Here is a 20503-nt window from a genome sequence, read left to right as displayed (position 1 = left end):
CTATCAAGCCCAAAGCACTCACAATAATCGACTTCAAAAAATGTACTTAAAAAATGTGATGAGATAAATAAGTCTGTTTCATCCTAGAGTGATCTCTGACCAATCACAGCCACTCGGCACCACCATAATGTTCCTTATATTCATTCAATAAATATTTATTGAGTTACTCCTATGGGAAAAGCACCAAGTACACTAAAGCCCTGTTCCCCAAAACACAGCTCTGAACTGAGAGATGAAAGCCCTGCTTTCACAGAGCTCACAGCCTCCTGAGGGGAGACAGCATAAAAGTGTGCCACACTGCAGGAAGTTTACAAAGCAAAGCAAAGCAGGGGCGGAGAAGAGGAGCCCTGGGGGAACAGGAAGACTCCCTCAGAACAGGCCCAGGAAGGCCTCACCAAGAAGGTGTATTTGACACTTGGGGCGGACATTTGAGGGACTAAGAGAAGAAAGTGTTTGGGATGTAAGTGGGATGAGGAAGTGGAAAGGCCCTGAGGTGGGAGCAGGCCTGGCTTAGCTGAAGGACAACAAGGTCACAGCGACTGGAGCAGAGTGAGGGGTGAGGAGGCAAGAGGTGCAGGTGCCAGGCCAGATCCTGCAGGCCCTCAACAGCTCATTGTAAAAACTCTGGCTCCAACTCCAACAATTCTCAATGAAACAATGAATGCAGGTCACAGAGTCAGCTCAGAGGGCTTCTGAGACATAAAGTTGGCACCCTGCTTCACCAATAGCTGAATCACCAAATCGAGCAACACAGGTCCCAATAGAGGATACTGGGACCATATCCCACATCTCAACCATTGACAGAATTTTAGCTTTTGAGGATTTCCCTGAGAAAAGCACATCCTTGGATAACTTAAAAAGTGGACTATTCATCTATCTCCTGCAAAGTACACAGGGTCCATTTAGTTCTGTGTGACTTTGTTCTAAGATAATTAACTTGCTTTCTCTGTCATTAAGTTTCCTTTTCTACAAAATGGAGTATCACCTGTATTTGGTTTGCAAGTATTTGTCAATCATTTTAAGCTCCTTGGAAGAAAATCACTACAGAAATTTGATGGAATATCATCATACACTTCTCTAACAACAATACCCTGCTATCAATTCTGGTTCCTGACAGAACATTTATAATAGTACATTGCTCATTTATAACACCTTTTCCTCTGTTGGAGAAGGAAATGGCAACCCACTCCAGTGTTCTTGCCTGGAGAATCCCAGGGACGGGCGAGCCTGGTGGGCTGCCATCTGTGGGGTTGCACAGAGTTGGGCACGACTGAAGCGACTTAGCAGCAGCAGCAGCAGCAAGGGAGAGGGGGAAGCACATAAAAGTTCCAATAAATACTTCTCAGTGGATAAAATGTAAAGGCTTTTTTTTATTGAAAACAAAAACAAAACCTTGAGCCTCAGGGATATCTTTAAAACTGTGTAAAAAGTTAACTATGACTAATTTGTAGATAAAGAAAATTACAACACACACACACACACCGTTTACCACAAAAACCAAGGAAATGCCTACCCCTGGAATCAGCTCAAAGGACACTAAATAGCCTGATAGGGGCAATAACCAAGGGCACAGCTCATTCATTGCTTCCTACAACCAGACAGATTAATGAATTTGAACTTACAACAATTCTGCGGGATTTCCACATGAAGTACAGAATGATTATTTATACAAATCTGTCTGATGGGTATTTTTACATGAGATATCTCCTTAACCTGAAAAACTATCAATAAAAATATCTGCAGCTTCCTTCTCTCTTCCGGGTGCCACGCTTCTGACAACAAAGCCAAGTCAAGCTGGGATCCCAGGAGGCAAGCACCTCAGCCTGCTTGTGTGCACAGAGGGTTTACATCCGATGGTATACTTCTGACTACATTCCAAAGTCAACTATAAATTAACTGAATTTTCTGCACCCCCCACTAACATAAATAACTGAGAGTTGACTGTACTTCAAATAGTTATACTTCTTTTAAAGGCTGGCCTCAAAGCTACAAAATCTTTGAAATCTCTGCTTCCAAGAAGCTCTGACTTGAGCAATGACAGTTGGATGCATGCTACGTCAAAGTTTATTATTTCATGTTCCTATGTGAGATAACTTACTGTTATAAAATGAAGAGAAAGGTAATGATAATTGTTACACTAAAACAGATATACCAATAACATTCTGATTTACAAATGTCTTTGTAAATTAAGCACAAATGAAGAGAAATAGAAGAAATACATACAGTTTGGATTAACTGCAGAGAACAGTACTCATCATCTGCATTCTCTTCTGTTCTGGAAATAAATTCATCATTTATATAAGGCCTACCCTGGTGTTCATCTGCAGCATTTTAGATGTACAAAATTTTAGAGTGAGGAAAGCATGAGCTCTGGGGTTCAAGCTCCAGCTGTGCCACTTACTTTTAGACTTTGGCAAATAGCTTGAGACTCACTTTGATCCTCCGTTTCTTTACCTATAATATGTGAAAATAAAAGTACTGTATGTCTACTGTATGATATCACTTATATGTGGAATCTAAAAAATACAACAACTAGTGAATATAACAACAACAAAAAAAGAAGCAGACTCACAGAGAACGAACTAGTGGCTCTCCCAGTGGGGGCAGGGAGGAGGAGCGGCAATACAGGGCTGAAGAGTAGGAGGTACCAGTATTACGTATAAAATAAGCTACAAGGACATATTGTACAACACAGGGAATATAGCCAATATTTTATAATAACTATAAATGGAGTCATACCTTCAATAATTGTGAATCACTATATTGTATATTCGTAACTTATATGCTGTCCAGTGTGCGCTTAGTCGTGTCTGACTCTTGCAACCCCATAGACTGTAGCCTGCCAGGCTCCTCTGTTCATGGGGTTCTTCAGGCCAGAATACTGGGGTGGGTTGCCATTTCCTTCTCTAGGGCATCTTCCCGACCCAGGAATCGAACCCGGGTCTCCTGCATTGCAGGTAGACTCTTTACCGACTGAGCTACGAGGGAAGCCCTGTGACTTATATAATATTGTACATTAACTCTACTTCAGTTAAAAACACAATTAAAAAACATCTGCCCTAGTCTTAAAAAAAAAAAAGGACTGTATTTCTCTCTTGAAGGTATAATGAAGATTCAGTGAGCTAATACATGTAAAGTGCATGGCACGTTACAGTTCAGTTATGCAGACGCAAATCTAAAGCCTAGAAAGGTAAAAAACTATCTTGTCACCCACCCAACTACTTAGTGGCAGGATTGGAGCTAAAAGTCAAGTCCCTTTAGTTATAGTTTAATCACTTTGTCAACTGCAAGTTTGCTATACAGCATTGTCTCTCTGGCTTTGGCCAAAACTTAAACTATGAAGTTTCCTCTTCCTCCCCAAAACGTTCACTTCAGGCCCTGACTATAAATAAAGCGAGAATGCAAAGATAGGATAACTATGTGTTGACTAATAGGTAAATGGAGGGGCAAGCAGAGACACCACGCAAGGGGGAATTTGTGCAGGAGGTGTTCACTGCTGCTGGCCAAATGCTGCACTACCACAGCTTCCAATGTAGGTCTGAAGCCTCAGGGCAGCACATTCTAATCTTGATCATAACTTTAACCTGGAGTCTAAGAAAATCCAGGACAACCAGCTGAGCAGGAAGAATGTGATGGTGAAAGAATCAGTGACCTCTCCTGCACTACACTAAGATCCTCCTGGGCTTCTGCTTTGAGGAGAAGGAAAATGAATTGTGGGGTGTCCCTCTAAGTCACGTTTATTAATAAAGAGCAAGAATGGAGAAAGAAAACAGGACTGTAATCATTTTTAGAAGTGGTAGCAACAATATCACTAAGAAATAATATAAACAAATGTTGATAAGAGGTTAACAAACCAGAAAGCTGGACAATGGGACAGCGCGTAAGCTCCAGCTCATTTTCCTTCTACAGTTGTATAAACCAGGAGAAAAAAAGAGTATATTCGAAAGAATGGTCGAAACAATAACAATAATAGTGTAATCACTCCCAGTGTCTTTATCACACTGCCAAGTAATTAGTTTCCTTGACATGAATTTGTGTGTGTGTGTGTCCCCCACATTCTGCTTTTTCTTTGAGATATAATTGATATATAACACTGTATTATTTTCAGGTGTATAATAAGATTTGACATACATATATATTGTGAAATGATCCCCACAATAAGTTTAGTTAACATCCATCATTACTTGTAATTATAAAAAAAATATTTTTTTGGACCTGGATTTTTGATGGCTAGTTAGGGAAATACTGAGATGGAAGAGTGGTAGAAGGTTATCCTAAATATAAACATTAAATGGGAAACAGATTTAAAAAGGAGCAGGAAATCAGAAAAGAGGGAGAGACACGATTTTGGCAAATATAGAGGAAAGCTAAGAAGTAGACACTTTAAAGACAATGGCAAACCCGCACAGGGATTTGAAATAATACGGTTGTGCAGAGAAGCAGCTCTTGGGCCAAATAGGAAGGAAAACAATATAATTTGGTCAAGACTCAGATGGGAGTTTTCAAACGGACAAGAGACGATTTGAGAAATGAAAGAAATATGGCAAGGCAACATTTCCTCTTTTATTTTGACTTTCTTATAGTACTTTAAAGAGAATATTATCATTTAAGACTCTGAACATATACTGTACAATGGATATAACTCTTGGTAAAGAGAAAACTGAGGAATAAGAATCAGGACAAAAATTCACCAAGACCTGGTCTTGTATATATAGTCATCAGATGAAGCTGAGACAGACAAAATAATTTTAGGAAAAAGTTCTGTGGTCTATTTTATTATTAAACAGAATAATAATATCTGGGGCACGCTGTCACAGATGTTTCTCTTTGTTTAAGGAAAATCCAAATTGTAATACAAATGAAAATCCAGTTAGTTTGGTCCTTATGAAATAGTACATACACTGAAACAACTGAACAAAATGTAAAGACATGTCAGATATTAGGAAACTTCTGGAAATTACAGAAACCACAATAACGCAGTCATCATTATTTTTTTAAATCATTGTCCTCATAATTTCACATTTCCCAATGCATTGCATGCCCAATTTTACAAAGCCTTAACTGTATCTTTGAAGATAATCAAGCTTAACAGGCAGCTAGAATAATTCATAGGTAGAAGGATATATAGAATTATCCAAAATTCTGCAACGCCAACAGAGAAAACTGTCTTTGGATTTGTGACACCAGGGGACAGATATCCACCAAGAAAGCTAAAGTGCAGCAAAGCACAGCTCTAGGACATTTAAACAGAACTTGAGCTGAGTGGAAGGCTTGGTTAACCACAGTTGAGTAAACCTGTGTTGCAGTGTAATCTGATAAGGAACAAACAGCATGGATTCTAGAAGTGTACACCATGTGTCCCTAACACGCTAGACTTCTTTGAAAGAGTTAATCAAATAGTGGATAAAAAAGAACTGATGCATCTCATTCAAAAGTTTTTAAGTCTCTCATTAGAGATTATTAAGAAAATTTAGTAATTATTGTGGATTAAAACTTGATTAATAGACAATAAACCAGGACCAATACTGAAAATCTCCAAAGATTAATACTAAGCTAGTATACAAGTTTATTATTGACCCTGACATAGAAGAAGCTTGCACGGAGAGAAAAGGCGAAGAAAAGACTGAAAATTGCCAATGATGCCAACTATCTACTGGAAAGCCTGGAAAGGTCCTGCTAAATAACAATGAAATTCGTTCTTCACAAAGTGAAGGAGCAATACTTAAAGGACAATGGTAGACTCAAAGTTAATATGTGGAAAAAAAGGATTAAGCAACACTTACCAGTATGAGAAAAAGGGCAAAATAGGAGAAGACATGATAAAGATTGACAAAGTAATAAATCGCAAAGAGAATGCCAGCTGATATCTCTTACATACCTTTTCCTTTATGAATATACAGAAACTTTACGTAGAGATGTATTATAATAGAAGACAAAAAATTTAAAATAAAAGAGGACACTATTTAACGCAGCATATAATTAACCCATTGAACATGCTGCCACAGGATATTAATAAGGCACAAAGTTTAGTACAGCTTCCAACGCCTCAGAGCTACCAGAATATGATTCCATCCTGAAATTACTTAGGGCAAGAAATGAAAATGGAGTACATACCTCATGCTTCAGGGTATTAACCAGGCAAAGTCAGGAAGGAAGTTTGTATTCAAAATGATTTATGGTTTCAACGTTTAGATATTCCTAAGTCTGTTCTAAAGTTCAAATTAAATAGACTCTTTTCCAAAAATTCTTACACTATTTTTTCCAGATATATTCTTTTTGCCTGTCTATTTATCTAAATAGCAGAGCCTTCCTTTTCACCCAATTCTTCTTCCACTTCACTTATCCCAGCTTCAAAACATTGCCCAAGAAGTGATCGTGAAAAGCCACTAAGATATACATAAAACTCTGTGTTGGGCAAAGAGAGTTCTATAATTTGTTAAATTTTCTCAGCTTTTCCCTTTGGGTGGACCAAAATTTAAATTTATACTATATTTTGGTTCTGTTCATATCACGCAATAAAAATCTGAGCTTGATTTAACAACATTTTCACCTGTGACCGAGAGCTACAGCAAGAAATGTCCTTTGATAAAATGAATTTTAATCAATAAGTAATATAATTTTATAGAATAAGATACTAAAATGCCGCATTAAAAAGGCAGAGCCCTCCAGGCTCTACATTTGGAGGGTGGGGGTAGGGGGTATGAGCAATTCATCTATGAAATGCTATGGCCTCAGTCAGTTCATAAATTAAACACATATAGAGCAGGCTATGAATGAGTTATAGGCAAAATTCACAACTGCAAAGCCTAAGAAACTGTCTGAAAAACTCCGTGGGTCAATAAAACACAGATGTTAAATTTAAAATTTTTGAAAATAATAAAATTAAGTGTAGACAAGTCTAAAGTGGTCAGGAGGCAGGTTTACAGCTTGTGTCCATTTTGTAATCCAATCCTCTCCATTTGGGGCTTAGCAATAGGGGGCCACACATGGTATAAGGCCAACCGTAGCATTCAAGCTTGACTGATTTTTAAAAGTGACACAGTGATCAAATACGCTCCAAAGGCATTCTAGAACATCAGGGTGCTGCTGACCATCAAAATCAACCTTAGTGCTCACCTCAAATCTAAAACCGGATATAAGTACACTCCTTGAGTTAATTAAATACAAGCCCATATATTTCATCTATTAAAAAAAAAAAGTGTCCAGAATATATCACTTGCAAAGAAAGGTCTTATTATGTAATATAGTGTAATACCAGAGTTAAAAATAGCAGATGATCTTATAAAATACAGCATTTACGTTTCTTCTAGAGTATAAACTCAGAATTTGCTTTAGAATGTCAATAAATAACATGTTTAACAAGATGAAACAAATAGAAAGCCAGGCAGCAGAGCCCTTCTGTGGAATTCGATTTGGAAGACAAAACAAGGAAGGTATATTTCAAACAGATGGAAAGTGAAAAATAATAAAAGTCATCCTTACCTGCATTAATTTTCCTTCTGCTGGAGTTATTTCAGCAACACCAGCAAACACGCCTTCCAAAGTGAGATTCAGTTTTCCTGTGGGGTCCATTTTCAAGGGGATCACTCTGATAATAGCCTTCTGCTCAGCTGATCTTTCAGACTCCACCGCTGCTGCCAGTACCAGTCCCGTGCGTCCAAAGCCTGCCTGCAGGGTAGCCATCAGCAGCCAGGGCCAGAGGGCAGCCAGCTGTAGCTGGTGGCCACCACTCATGCTACCAGCTGCAGCGATGCACTTCGGCCATACATACTGCTTCCAGTAGCTAAGACCAAACGCAGGTTCTCAAATCCAGACAAATGGAGGAAAAGAAACTTCTGCGTCCGTTTCAGAAAGCCGAGTCGTAGTTTTGGCCCTTCCTTTCTCTAAAGTATATTCCCAAGGACAGGTGGTATTCCTGCTCAAGCAGGCAAGAAGGTTATTGTCAGCCTACTTCTGCTTCAGGTATGTCATTTTCTCCCATCTTCACTACGATTAGTAAAGATATCGCACTTCTCTTTGGAATTTTCAGTGTTGCTTGAGGTTGAATGTCACATCCTGAATTTTTATTATGTCAGATCACCTGGTGCTGGTCTTCCATATGCAACAAGTCCTCGAGCCACTAAACCCAATGTTAATGAACAAAACAAGGCAAAGTAAACGACCAAGGCCATGCATCAAAGGTGAGAGTGAAAAACTCCAGCTCAGAAAATGAAGAGGTGGCCCCTTTAAGTTACAAAACTTGTCAATGGTAAAAGACTAAAGATCACAGAGCTTCTTTTTTAAGGGGAAGGAGAGGGAACAATATTTCAGACCACACCTTGAGAGATGGCCAAAGATGCTACATGTATTCATAAAAGTTTCAACATTAAACTGTATTTCAGTGTAGCCAAAGTTCCAGGCCCACTGAACCTATAACACTTTTCATGAACTTAAATATACTATGAGTTTAAAATTTTCTACCTAGATTTGCCAGTAAGTTAGGTGCTAATTTATGTCTTCACATATTCACAGGATAAATCTGAGCATCACAATCTTTTCCAATTTTCATAATTCGAAGAATATTTGAAAAGGTTGGCTTTCCAATTATCTTTTCCGGTTGAAATTCATATTTCTATCTTTATTTTCCTATCTTAGGGATTCCTCCTTTTATTCTCCTACTTGAGAATGCCAAGCACTGTGATTTCCCATGAGATGCTTTTGGAAACTACTTTATTATCCAGATCTTATAATCTGTAATTTTCTGGGTTCATAGTAAAACAAAGGACTATTCCTAACACGTTTTCAAATTCCTTGAGGGGGTAGGGAATAAAAGATAGGGGGAGTGAGGAGGTGATTAGTCTACAGGCTCTAAGTAGAATGCCCTGAAAAAGTAAAAATAATCCTGAGTAGAGTAGATCTGTGCTATTTCTAGGCGCACTTGAGAATTTGGGTCTTTGTACAAACAAAATCTTATTCTAAGATTTCAAAATGTGCACCCTTAAGTAAATACAAATGCACTTCAACCACAAAGCCCACTGTGTTCAGAGGTCAAGTTAAAAAATCTTATTAAGTCTTCAGAATAAGTGCTGAAAAGCCAAGCAATTGAATATGAACCTGTTATATAGATTCCTTTCTTTCGCTGAGGCAGAGGGAGAAAAAAAAAGAATTTCAAAAGAAATCTGCAAACCTGTTGTGCTGTCGGGCCCACTGGAATCCACGGGGGTGAAACAAATTCAATTATGCTTTTATAGATCCTGCTCAAGAAAAGGTTTCAACTGCTTAACCAAGTACAGTTCATTCTTCCACCTTCTTACTCTGCAACCAAACCAAGTGCCCCACACTGCAGGTAGGAGCCGAGAAATTCCGCAGCCTGAAAAAATAATCCATGCAGGTCAAAGGCAGAAACTTACTCCAAGGTTAGAGCTACTGTCCCCAAAGAATTCTAAAAACACTTAGAGAGGATCCAAAACCATTTCTGAAATCTCCTTTCTAACAAAAGTCCTTTTTCTCCCCAAACAGCATATAAAAATGATGAGATCTTGAAAGAGCAAAGCAAATACATCAGCAACAATTCACTACCAGGAACACAGACAATCCCAAAGGGAGAAGGCAAGGTCTCTGAATCATGGATAGACTTGGAAAGTTCGGAAGGATTCAAGTGCTTCCCTTCCAGAAAGACAATTCTGGATCAACTCCCTAGAGCAGGAAGCCTGTGGTTTGTAATTGGTGTTCTAGCTCGGACTCCCTCCCCTGGGACTGCAATCACGCTCTCTACCTGCTGACACAGTGAGGGTGGAGCAGCCAGAGGCAGCCGCCCCGTCCCGCCCCCTCCTCCTGGCTGCCTGGGGCACGGTGCGCGCACACTTCGCCAGACACGTTCCTGAGCTCGCTCTTCTCTCGGCTCCCCAACTCCCTCTATTGAGCCACGGCCAAACTGCACCCAGTTCAGTCCTCAATACCTTTCTCTGAGTAAGCAAGTTCCCACACGTAAATCAAGGCCACTTGAACAGATAGGTAAGCAGATTCTGCACCCAAGAGACAGAGATGGCGGGATGAGGAAATAAAGACCAAAAAAAAAAAAAAAGGAAACCCATAAGATAAAATAATGGACACAACGTTTTGCAAATATAAGTTCAAAGTGATGTCTGCTCTTCCGGGTTTTAGTGTCTATAAAGGCCACAAAGCCAGAATAATGTGATCCTGTGCTGTAGTTCTCACTCACTGATTTATTGCTGTTTTAAGTCAGCTACCCTGGCAAGAATTCTGTCCATTTTATGAAGTTTTGCTTCAGCTCCTGCAAATTTAAATTCAGTAGCTCTTTTCTAAACTGTGCCTGTACCAGGCTTTTACATTAGGTGATGTCACAGGGCTGGAATCTGTTATTTTCTTCTTACATCCCTGGGATGTGAAATAATACTATGGATCAGACCTGGGCCTTCAATGTGAAACTGAAAGTAAGTCTATATCATAAATACAAGTAAAGGGGTAAATATATATGCTTAATAAGAAGGGTGTAGACAAAAAGAAAACTAATTTTTGGTTACTTACCACATTTGTGAAAAATAATCCTTCTGGTAACTTTTACCCGGAGAAGGCGATGGCACCCCACTCCAGTACTCTTACCTGGAAAATCCCATGGATGGAGGAGCCTGGTAGGCTGCAGTCCATGGGGTCACGAAGAGTTGAACACAACTGAGCAACTTCCCTTTCACTTTTCACTTTCATGCATTGGGGAAGGAAATGGCAACCCACTCCAGTGTTCTTGCCTGGAGAATCCCAGGGACGGGGGAGCCTGGTGGGCTGCCATCTATGGGGTCACACAGAGTCGGACACGACTGAAGTGACTTAGCAACAACAATAGCAACAAGTAACTTTTACCACATTTGTGAACCATAACCCTTCTAGTAACATTATCTTTAGAAAGAATGCAAACGTTTCTGATGTATGTTTCTAAAATTTGAATTTTCAAAATGACCAGATTGTATTTGACTGTGGCCAGACATTTTATTTTTAACCTGATGCCAATAATCTTTCCAAACTGTACAAATGAACAATGATGTGAATATGATTAACATTACACTTAAAAAAGGTTAAGATTTATGCTACATGCTTATTGTGGTAAAAAGTACATTTTAAATTGTGGTAAGAAGCACATAAAATTTAAAACAATTTCTAACATGCACAAAAGAATTGTGCAAATTGATCACCTGGAAAATGTGGAGAATAATAACTGCATTGTAGCTTGGTTGTCAAGATTAAATGACAATGCCTCTGAAGGCAAAAGGTATGAGTGACCTAGTCACCTTGAGAATTTTATCCCTAAAGAGGGTTTACAGTCTAATTTGAAAAGATACATTTACCCCAGTGTTCACAGCAGTACCATTTGCAATAGCCAAGACATGGAAGCAACCTGAATGTCCATCAACAGATAAATGGATAAAGATGTGGTACATTTATACAATGGAATATTACTCAGCCAATAAAAAAGAATGAAATAATGCCATTTACAGCAACACAGATGGACCTAGAGATTATCATACTAAGTGAGGCAAGCCAAAGACAAACATCATACGCTATCACTTGTATCTGGAATCTACAATGACACAGATGAACTTATCTGCAAAACAGAGAGAGACTCACAGACATGGAAACAAACCTACGGTTACCAAAGGGGAAAGTGCTGGAAGGGAGTAAATTAGGAGGTTGGGCTTAGCAGATACAAACTACTATATAACAAACACCTATTATATAGTACAGGGAACTATTTTCAGTATCTTGGAATAAACGATAATAGAAAAGAATCTGAAAAAAAATGTGTGTGTGTATATATATATATGTGTATCTGAGTCACTTTGTTGCACACTGAAACTAACACATTGTAATTCAATTATATTTCAATTAAAAATTTAATAAATTTTTAAAGAGAGTTTATGGGTATAGTTTTGGCATTTTAGGCCTAATAACACCTAGAGCTGAGAGATAAATTCTAAAGTAAATTCTTAATTTAGCACTTTTTCTTTATTGGTTGGACCATAAGAACATAATACAAATATAGACCTTTTATAGCTCCTTTCCTAAAAAATAGAAATAGGTCTAATTCTTCTGGAGATAATTTTTTTAAAGTCTGCTATGGTTTTATGTTTTTATGTATTCCATATAAAAGTATAACAAAAAATTTTAAATATATTTTATTACATATCTGATATATGCAAAAACATCTTTAAACTTTAAACAAACAGTAACCTACTGATTGTTTTTGTCTCGCCTATTCCTGCTTGAAACCTGCAAAGGAATTAAGATACCCAACCTAAAAGGCCTAATACGGATACTTAGTTGAAAGGAAAAAAATACAGATGTGGTTGCTCTCTCTTGAGGAAACCCTGAGATCTGAGAAGGATAATAGATATCATGAGGCTGGGTACCTCGAGTTACTCAGGATCAAACCAAACAGCTCTACAGGGCTTAGTTCACTGATATATTGTGCTTATTAAATACACAGTATTGACAAGAAAAGTCAGCAGAATTGATAAACAAGAGAAATTATTCTCTGGCTTCAAAGTTTTGGAGTCTTCCCTGAGCAGTTTTAACTTCCATAAAGATGGCATCACTGCAGTAATGAAGTGCCCACACTGACACCTACCACCAACCTTCCACAGGAGACAGATCACCCTTCACGACCTACCTTCACATCTGCACTGACTAAAGTTACTGAAGACTTTGGTTCTTTCCCCAAACCTAGGTTTCTAAAAGCATGTCTAAGAACCGTCCTTATCCTCAATGGCATTTTAATGATTCAATCTCTATTCAAATGTGAATGAAGAAAACTCAGGACTTTTTAAGTCGGATTCTTTGAAAAACAGAGCGCATTTCCTTTTGAACTTTACTAATATGATGACTAGTCATAATGAATGAGGTTTCTATTGATCACCAATTCAATAGTAAAAACAAGCAAGACAACAAGTCTAGTTGAAACACTCACTTTATTGTTGACTGATTGAAATTTTTTGTGTATAAGGTGCTGAAATACTGAGGTGCTAGTCAGGAACCTTGTTAGCCTGTATCAGACCCTACTGACTAATTTACACAGAGATTTTATGTTATCTTTTGCCACTTTTCCAAGACAGTAATGATAGCTTTAGCTGATGAGTAGCAGGCATGTGAGTATAGCAGGAGATCCAGCTCCCCGATCTGTTGTATCAATATATAAAAAAACAGTTTGGAAAGCTGATAAAGGCATTTCATTAATTAAGCCTTAAAACAACTGAAACCAAATCCATGTCAAGGTTCCTGCTTGACACATGTTCCTCAAAAGATATTATCTCTTTCAACATATATGAAGCCAAGAAAGGCATAGTTGAGGGAAGGAATATCACTTACTTAGTGATATTTTACTTATCAGCTTTTTCAACATCACAGAGAAAAGGCAAAGTTCCTTCATTTAGAAACTGGGTCTCCTCTTCACATACTCTACCAAAATACAGAGTCTGACCAAAAGATGTAGGAGTCTTGATAATCCATTCATCTTTTAAACCTTGCTGATAAAGATAAATAAATGTTCATCACATCGACATGGACTAGTCTAATCAGATAGACCAAAGAGGTCACTTTTCAGAACCTATTTTCATATCTAAAGTGAGTCACTGCAGACCAAAACAGAGCTCATCCTTTTCTAAAATACTACTATCTCTGTAATACTTCCAGGGTTTGACATCAATGGGAAGGCACAACGCAATTTAAAAAATGTACTGTTACACCCACCATGGCTGAAAGAGTATTTACGCCACATATCACTATGTGCCTTTCCTTTCTCACTAGTTTCACATTCCTCGGCTTCCCTTTTGTTTCTGCAGTGCTTATAAGGAAAACTGAGGCAGAATCCAATAAGAAAGTTCTAGTCAACTGAAAACTTTAAAATCAGAAAGCTTCTTGCTGTCATTGGATGAGCAAGTGAGGGATCAACCACAGAAACTGGATATCCAAGATACCTCTCCTAAAAACCAGTTCCACAATTCTACTATTGGAATTTAGGATCCTAAAGAGGGGATGAGATAAAAATGTTAAGTCTATCCCACTATCCAAACTTCTCTCAGAAGCTTAAACCATACATAAACTGTTAAAGGTATAGCTTCTGCTAGGTAACTACTAATCAGTTAGTCCCAAAATTTGCACACAGTATCTTTTACAGCTGAGAATTTATACTTACTGAATGTAAGTATAAACACTGTGTTAAATCTCTTAATGGTTTTGCTCACACATCGTACATTCCCCTTTAAAAATAAAAATATTACACAGGCATCCTTTATCCTTCTACCCACAATATAAATAAAAATATAAAGCTTTAAAACTTGAAATCTACCAGCATTTATAAATACAATTATATTAAACAAGTTAAAATACTTTCCTTTAGAAGATATATTAAACAAGTGATACATTAACAAAACCTTACCATTTATGATACTGTATCATTAAAATTAAAGAAAGATATGAAAATAGAAGAAAGTTCCCATTAATAGAAAAGAATAAGGGGCTGTTAAGTGTGATGGATGGTCCAAGTCCAGATGCCTTGCTCTTGAAACAGAACGCTGGGTGAGGAAGTGAGAGCATTTCCTGGTTAATCATTTAGAAAATTAACTCTTCCCCAGAGTTTCTTCCCTCGAATTCCTGACCCATTTAGACCTGTGATCTTGGTGACCTCACATGCCTTTGCTTCTCACACTCTTCTCTAAAAGGATCACACTGCGATTTGAAACAGATAGACTGAACTCCCCAGTGGAGCTGCACTGACTACTGTTTGAAAGTGGCAAGACGACAAATCAGCACACCCACACACAGACTACTCTCCGGGACCGTACACGCAGCTGTTTTTAGGTGCTTCTTGACTGTAACAGAAGGCCAGGACTTTTCATTTGAAAGGGATCTGGGCAGCAAACAAACAAACAAAAGACTGCTAGATGTCGTGTAGTTTGTCAAGGTGAACAATCTGAACGGAACAGCTGTAGTAAATATCAAATTCCAATTCTCAATTAACAAAATTCTCAATTAACAAAACAAAAATACTTTTTTTTCCTTAACAGAACTGAAAAAAATCCCAACAGTGTGTCACGTGCAAGGCTAGTCTGCCTCCAGCCACAGCTAGTGCACAATGTCACATTTGTCATCCATTCCTCACTCTCTTAATTCTTCCTCCTTTGGAAAGTGTTCCTGCTTGCAGGCAACATCCACCAGCAGATGAAGATCTAGAAAGAAAAAAAAGGTTTGTTTACGCTGTTTCTCAAACTGTAGAGTTTGACAGACAAGGCTTTCAACAAGAAGAATAAGCTGCCATGTTTCACCTGTAAAATGGGCTCTAAAATTACATTATCTCATCAGATTCTCAATTTTTAGGGCATTTCTGTACCTCTAAAGCACAGATGCAGCTCAGTCATTAACCCAAAGAGACTAACAAAGTTTAAAATGTCTCTCCTTTTAGTGATGTCACTAAGCCTTTTTTCATTTCAACTGACTTTTATTGTAAGTATAAAATTAAGAAAAAGTGTAAAAAAGATCAAAGTACAACAAACACACATATGAAAATTCATTTCTTCAATGTTATAAAAATAGGTTCCAGGATTATGAAGTAATGCCTTACGAAAAACAATGTTAAGTAAACACTACTTTTCCAAAGTTGATTGCCTCCATAAAATTTCTACCTATTGACTAATGCAGCTCATTTGCTTATAAAAGTGTCTATCTGAACTGTCTGTAAAAAAAAATAACCTTCAAGGAGGTCAAGAGACAAAAATTGGGTTCATTAAGAATGGGAAGAAGTAAAGAAGTGAGCTCTCAGCTCAGGTACTAGGTTCTATAACAAAAAAAGCTAAGGCTATGCATAGAAACAGAGTTAAACAGCCTCAGTAACCAATGTGACTTCCAGGCTTCCCAGGTGGCTCAGTGGTAAAAAAAAAAAAGCCGCCTGCCAATGCAGCAGCAGCAGGAGACGTGGGTTCCATCCCTGGGTCAGGAAGATCCCTTGAAAAAACGAATAGCAACCCACTCCAGTACTCATGCCTGGAGAATCCCATGGACAGAGGAGCCTGGCGGGCTACAGTCCATGGGGTCACAAAGAGTTGGACAAGACTAAGCAACTGAACAAACGTGGCTTCTAGATTCAATCTAATTAGTTTACAACTTGTAGAACAGCATGGCTTCCCTTGTGGCTCAGCTGGAAAAGAATCCACCTGCAATGAGGGAAACCTGGGCTCCATCCCTGGGTTGGGAAGATCCCCAGGAGAAAGGAAAGACTACCCACTCCAGGATTCTGACCTGGAGAATTCCATGGACTGTAGTCCATGGAGTCGCAAAGAGTTGGACACGACTGAGTGACTTTCACTCACTCACTCTCTCACTCAGAATAACATGACCTGCGAGCCTTTTTAAGGTTGATTTTTAAGCTTACAATCTTGTCCTAGTAGCATTCTGGAGTTAAACTAAACTACACAGAATGAATCCTTAATTTCCTACTAGACATACAGAGACTTCTGTTACAATATTTGTAAAACACAACTTCTGTGGGACTGATCAACAGCCTGAGCAGGAGAGATGAGAGACAATAATTCTATCACCACCTTTGAGAAAATCTAGAGAGCATTTGGAACAGTACTTAATTTTTGCCCTCTTTTGTAAAAGGAAGATCAATTACTAAAGAAAAGTACTAGCTCATCTGGTGAACAGGAGTACAACCTATCCATGAAGAACAAGCAATTTCAAAATTCACTGGCAATCTGGTGGTTAAGAGCTCCACGCTTCCACTGCAGGGGGCATTGGTTCGATCCCTGGTTGGGGAACTAAGATCCTGCATGCTGTGCCTTGCAGCCAAAAAAAAAATTAGTTAAAAAAAGAAAGTGTAAGTGCAAGTTGCTCGGTTGTGTCCGACTCTTTGTGACCCCATGGACTTTACATTCCATGGAATTCTCCAGGCCAGAATACTGGAGTGGGTAGCCTTTCCTTTCTCCAGGGGATTTTCCCAACCCAGGGATCGAACCCAGGTCTCCTGCATTAAGAACATGCAATTTATCCAGATAAGCATCTTGCAGAAGAACAGACATCAAGTTATCACTTAAAATGGGCTTCTTGTATATCTATGACCATGGCAGCATTATTTACAATAGCCAAAAGGTGAAAGTAATCCAGGAGTCCATCGATGGATGAATGGGAAAACAAGTGTGGTAGATATATACAAAGGGGTATTATTTAGCCTTAAAAAGGAAGGAAATTATGACACATGCTCCATGAATGAGTCTTCAACATGAATGATCTACAACATGAAATAGTCACAGAAGGACAAATATTGTACAATTCTACTCATATGAAGTAGTCAAATTCATAGAAATAAAAGTAGAATGGTGGTTGCCAGGGGCTTCAGGGAAGGATGTAATGGATATGGAGTTTCAGTTTGGGAAGACAAGAAAAGTTCTGGAGATGGATGGTGGTGGTGGTGGTATATAATGTGAATGTACTTAACGCCCCTCAACTGTACACTTAAAAACAGTTAAAAAGGTAAATTTTATGTTATATATATTTTACCACAAAAATGGCTTCTTTTTTTTTTTTCAAAAATGGCTTCTTTACAGTCTAAGTAACAGGGATAATAACTACAGTTATATCTTAATTTATAGAACATCTTTTTTTCAAGTAACTGAAATGCAGTTATATGGTCATCTAATTAATCCTGAGTAACAGAGAGATGACTGAAAGAACCTCTACACTAGATGATTCCTAAAGCCAATGGTTTCTAAATCTTGCTGCAAACTGGAATCACCCGGGGATCTTTAAAAAAAAAAAATTGCGATTTAGGGCTTCTACCCCATACATTCTGATTTAATTGGTACAGAGTGCAACCTAGGCATCAGAATTTTAAAAAGCTGATCAAAGGATACAGAATGAGTAATATGTAAGTATGATCATTCTCTAAACACTTCAACTCCACATCAGAATGAGGAGGACAGGGCATGTAGTAATAGAAAATACTAAAACAAGATTTTGGAATATGAACCGACCTAACCGCAGCCCTCTTCTGAAAGCAGAGCAGGAATTCTCGATAATGACAAAGGCTGTTGTTGTTGTTCAGGTGCCAAGTTGTGTTCAACTCTTTGTGACCCCATGGACTGCAGCAGGCCAGGCCTCCCTCTCCCTCACCATCTCCCGGAGTTTGCCCAAGTTCATGTCCACTGAATCGGTGACAAAGGGAAAGACTATAAAACAAGGCTTAAGACTATAAAACAACTACAGACCTCTTATGGGGAGGTAGACTGAAGAACAACAACAAATCCTCTTTTTTTCAGTAGACAACTGTCATTTATTAAAAACTTTATCCTACTGATAGGTTCAAATAATGAACAAGAGCACATCACAGATAGGCATGTTTAAAGTAACAATAGCTCAGTGGATAACCAACAAGGTCCTACTGTGTAGCCCAGGGAACTGTGCTCAATGTTATACGTCAGCCTGGATGGGAGGGGAGTTTGGGGGAGAACAGATACATGTATGGTATAGGTATGGCCGAGTCCCTTCGTTGCCCACCTAAAACTTTCACAACATTGTTAATTGGCAATATCCCAAAATAAGTTTTAAAAAAATAAAGTAACAATAGCCGGTATGGCTCTATAACAGCCTCAGAATGAGTTATGTAGTGTGAGCAACAAACCCTCTTAGCCTTAATGACTGGGATTTGTTGTTGTTCAGTTGCTCAGTCATGTCTGACTCTGCAACCCCATGGACTGCATCACGCCAGGCTTCCCTGTCCTTCACCACCTCCCAGAGCTTGCTCAAACTCACGTCCCTTGAGTCAGTGTTGCCATCCAACCATCTCATCCTCTGTCATCCCCTTCTCCTTCCGCCTTCAGTCTTTCCCAGCATCAGGGTCTTTTCTAATGAGTCAGCTCTTTGCATCAGGTGGCAAAAGTAATGGAGCTTCAGCTTCAGCATCAGTCCTACCAATGAATATTCAGGACTGATTTCCTTTAGGATTGACCAGTTTGATCTCCCTGCAGTCCAAGGGATTCTCAAGAGTTTTCTCCAACACCATAGTTCAAAAGTATCAATTCTTCAATGCTCAGCCTTCTTTATGGTCCGACTCTCACATCCATACATGACTACTGGAAAAACCACAGCTTTGACTAGACGGACCTTTGTTGGCAAAGTAAGGTCTCTGCTTCTTAATATGCTGTCTAGGTCTGTCATAGCTTTTCCTTCAAGGAGCAAATATCTTTTAATTTCATGACTGCATCACCATCTGCAGTGATTTTGAAGCTCAAAAAAATAAAGTCTCTCACTGTTTCCATTGTTTCCTCATCCTTTTGCCATGAAGTGATGGGACTGGATGCCATGATCTTCGCTTTCTGAATGTTGAGTTTTAAGCCAGTTTTTCACTCTCCTCTTTCACCTTCACCAAGGGCTCTTTAGCTCTTCTTCGCTTTCTGCCATAAGGGTGGTGTTATCTGCATACCTGAGGTTACTGATATTTCTCCCGGCAATCTTTGATTCCAGCTCTGCTTCATCCAGCCCAGCATTTAGCATGATGTACTCTGCATGTAAGTTAAATAAGCAGGGTGACAATATATAGCCTTGATGTATTCCCTTCCCAGTTTGGAACCAGTCCATTGTTCCATGTCCAGTTCTAACTGTTGCTTCTTGACCTGCATGCAGGTTTTTCAGGAGGCAGGTCAGGTGGTCTGGTATTCCCATCTCTTCAAGAATTTTCCACAGTTGGTTGTGATCCACACAGTCGAAAGCTTTAGTGTAGTCAATGAAGCAGATGTTTTTCTGGAACTCTCTTGCTTTTTCATGATCCAGCGGATGTTGGCAATTTGATCTCTGGTTCCTCTGCTTTTTCTAAATCCAGCTTGAACATCTGGAAGTTTTCAGTCACATACTATTGAAGCCTAGCTTGGAGAATTTTGAGCATTACTTTGCTAGCATGTGAAATTAGCGCAATTGTGCGGTAGTCTGAATATTCTTTGGCATTGCCTTTCTTTGGGACTGGAATGAAAACTGACCTTTTCCAGTCCTATGGCCACTGCAGAGTTTTTCAAATTTGCTGGCACACAGTCCCCAATTTGGGGCTGCCCAAGTCTCCAATTTGGCACATAGCTTCTAATAACAAGTATCTAAACCTGATAATTTTATTATTAAGGTGAGCTTCCTTCATTAACAAAGCTGCCAATCAAGGAATGAAGAGCATAGAGACCAATAAAAATGCAAAAAGACAGAAACTAGTCTGATGCTACTAGAGGTTTCTAGGACTTTATTCAAGAATCTTCTATACTCATCAGAGAAGTAAATATTTGAGAATCAAAGCAGCTGAGTTGATCTGAGAGCCAAGAGGCCTCCAGGGACAGGAGTATTGCATCTACTCATTTGGGAATTTTTTTTGACTGCATCTCACAGGATTTTACTTCCCCCATCAGGGATGGTACCCAGGTTCTCAGCAATGAAAGCACAGAGTCCTAACCACTGGACTGCCAGGGAATTCCCTGGAAATGCAAAT

At 38.8% G+C, this 20503-nt stretch overlaps 2 protein-coding genes across 5 annotated transcripts in view; both read right to left on the bottom strand.

The window, feature by feature from the left end:
• The window catches only part of RNF43 (ring finger protein 43), a 67196-nt gene extending 56945 nt beyond the window's left edge, over positions 1-10251 (bottom strand). For 2 of the 3 annotated variants that reach the window (XM_086360720.1, XM_086360710.1), the window contains exon 1: positions 7483-10251. In XM_086360720.1, the coding sequence (XP_086216846.1) occupies positions 7483-7734 (252 nt within the window). In that variant the 5' untranslated portion in view covers positions 7735-10251. The remainder of the gene's footprint in view (positions 1-7482) is intronic. The other variant, XM_086360711.1, reaches the window with a different exon arrangement.
• A 2689-nt stretch (positions 10252-12940) lies between these two features.
• HSF5 (heat shock transcription factor 5) overlaps positions 12941-20503 on the bottom strand; it is a 53278-nt gene continuing 45715 nt past the window's right edge. For both annotated transcript variants that reach the window (XM_086360746.1, XM_086360743.1), the window contains exon 6: positions 12941-15215. In XM_086360746.1, coding sequence (XP_086216872.1) covers positions 15145-15215 — 71 coding nt within the window. In that variant the 3' untranslated portion in view covers positions 12941-15144. The remainder of the gene's footprint in view (positions 15216-20503) is intronic.

This window comes from Bos grunniens, chromosome 19 (genome assembly GCF_055505025.1).
Source record: "Bos grunniens cultivar Pamir isolate PY7600 chromosome 19, Bosgru_T2T1.0, whole genome shotgun sequence".
Lineage (NCBI taxonomy): Eukaryota > Metazoa > Chordata > Mammalia > Artiodactyla > Bovidae > Bos > Bos grunniens.
The sequence above is the reverse complement of the archived record's forward strand: the minus strand, read 5'-3'. Positions and strand labels throughout refer to the sequence as shown.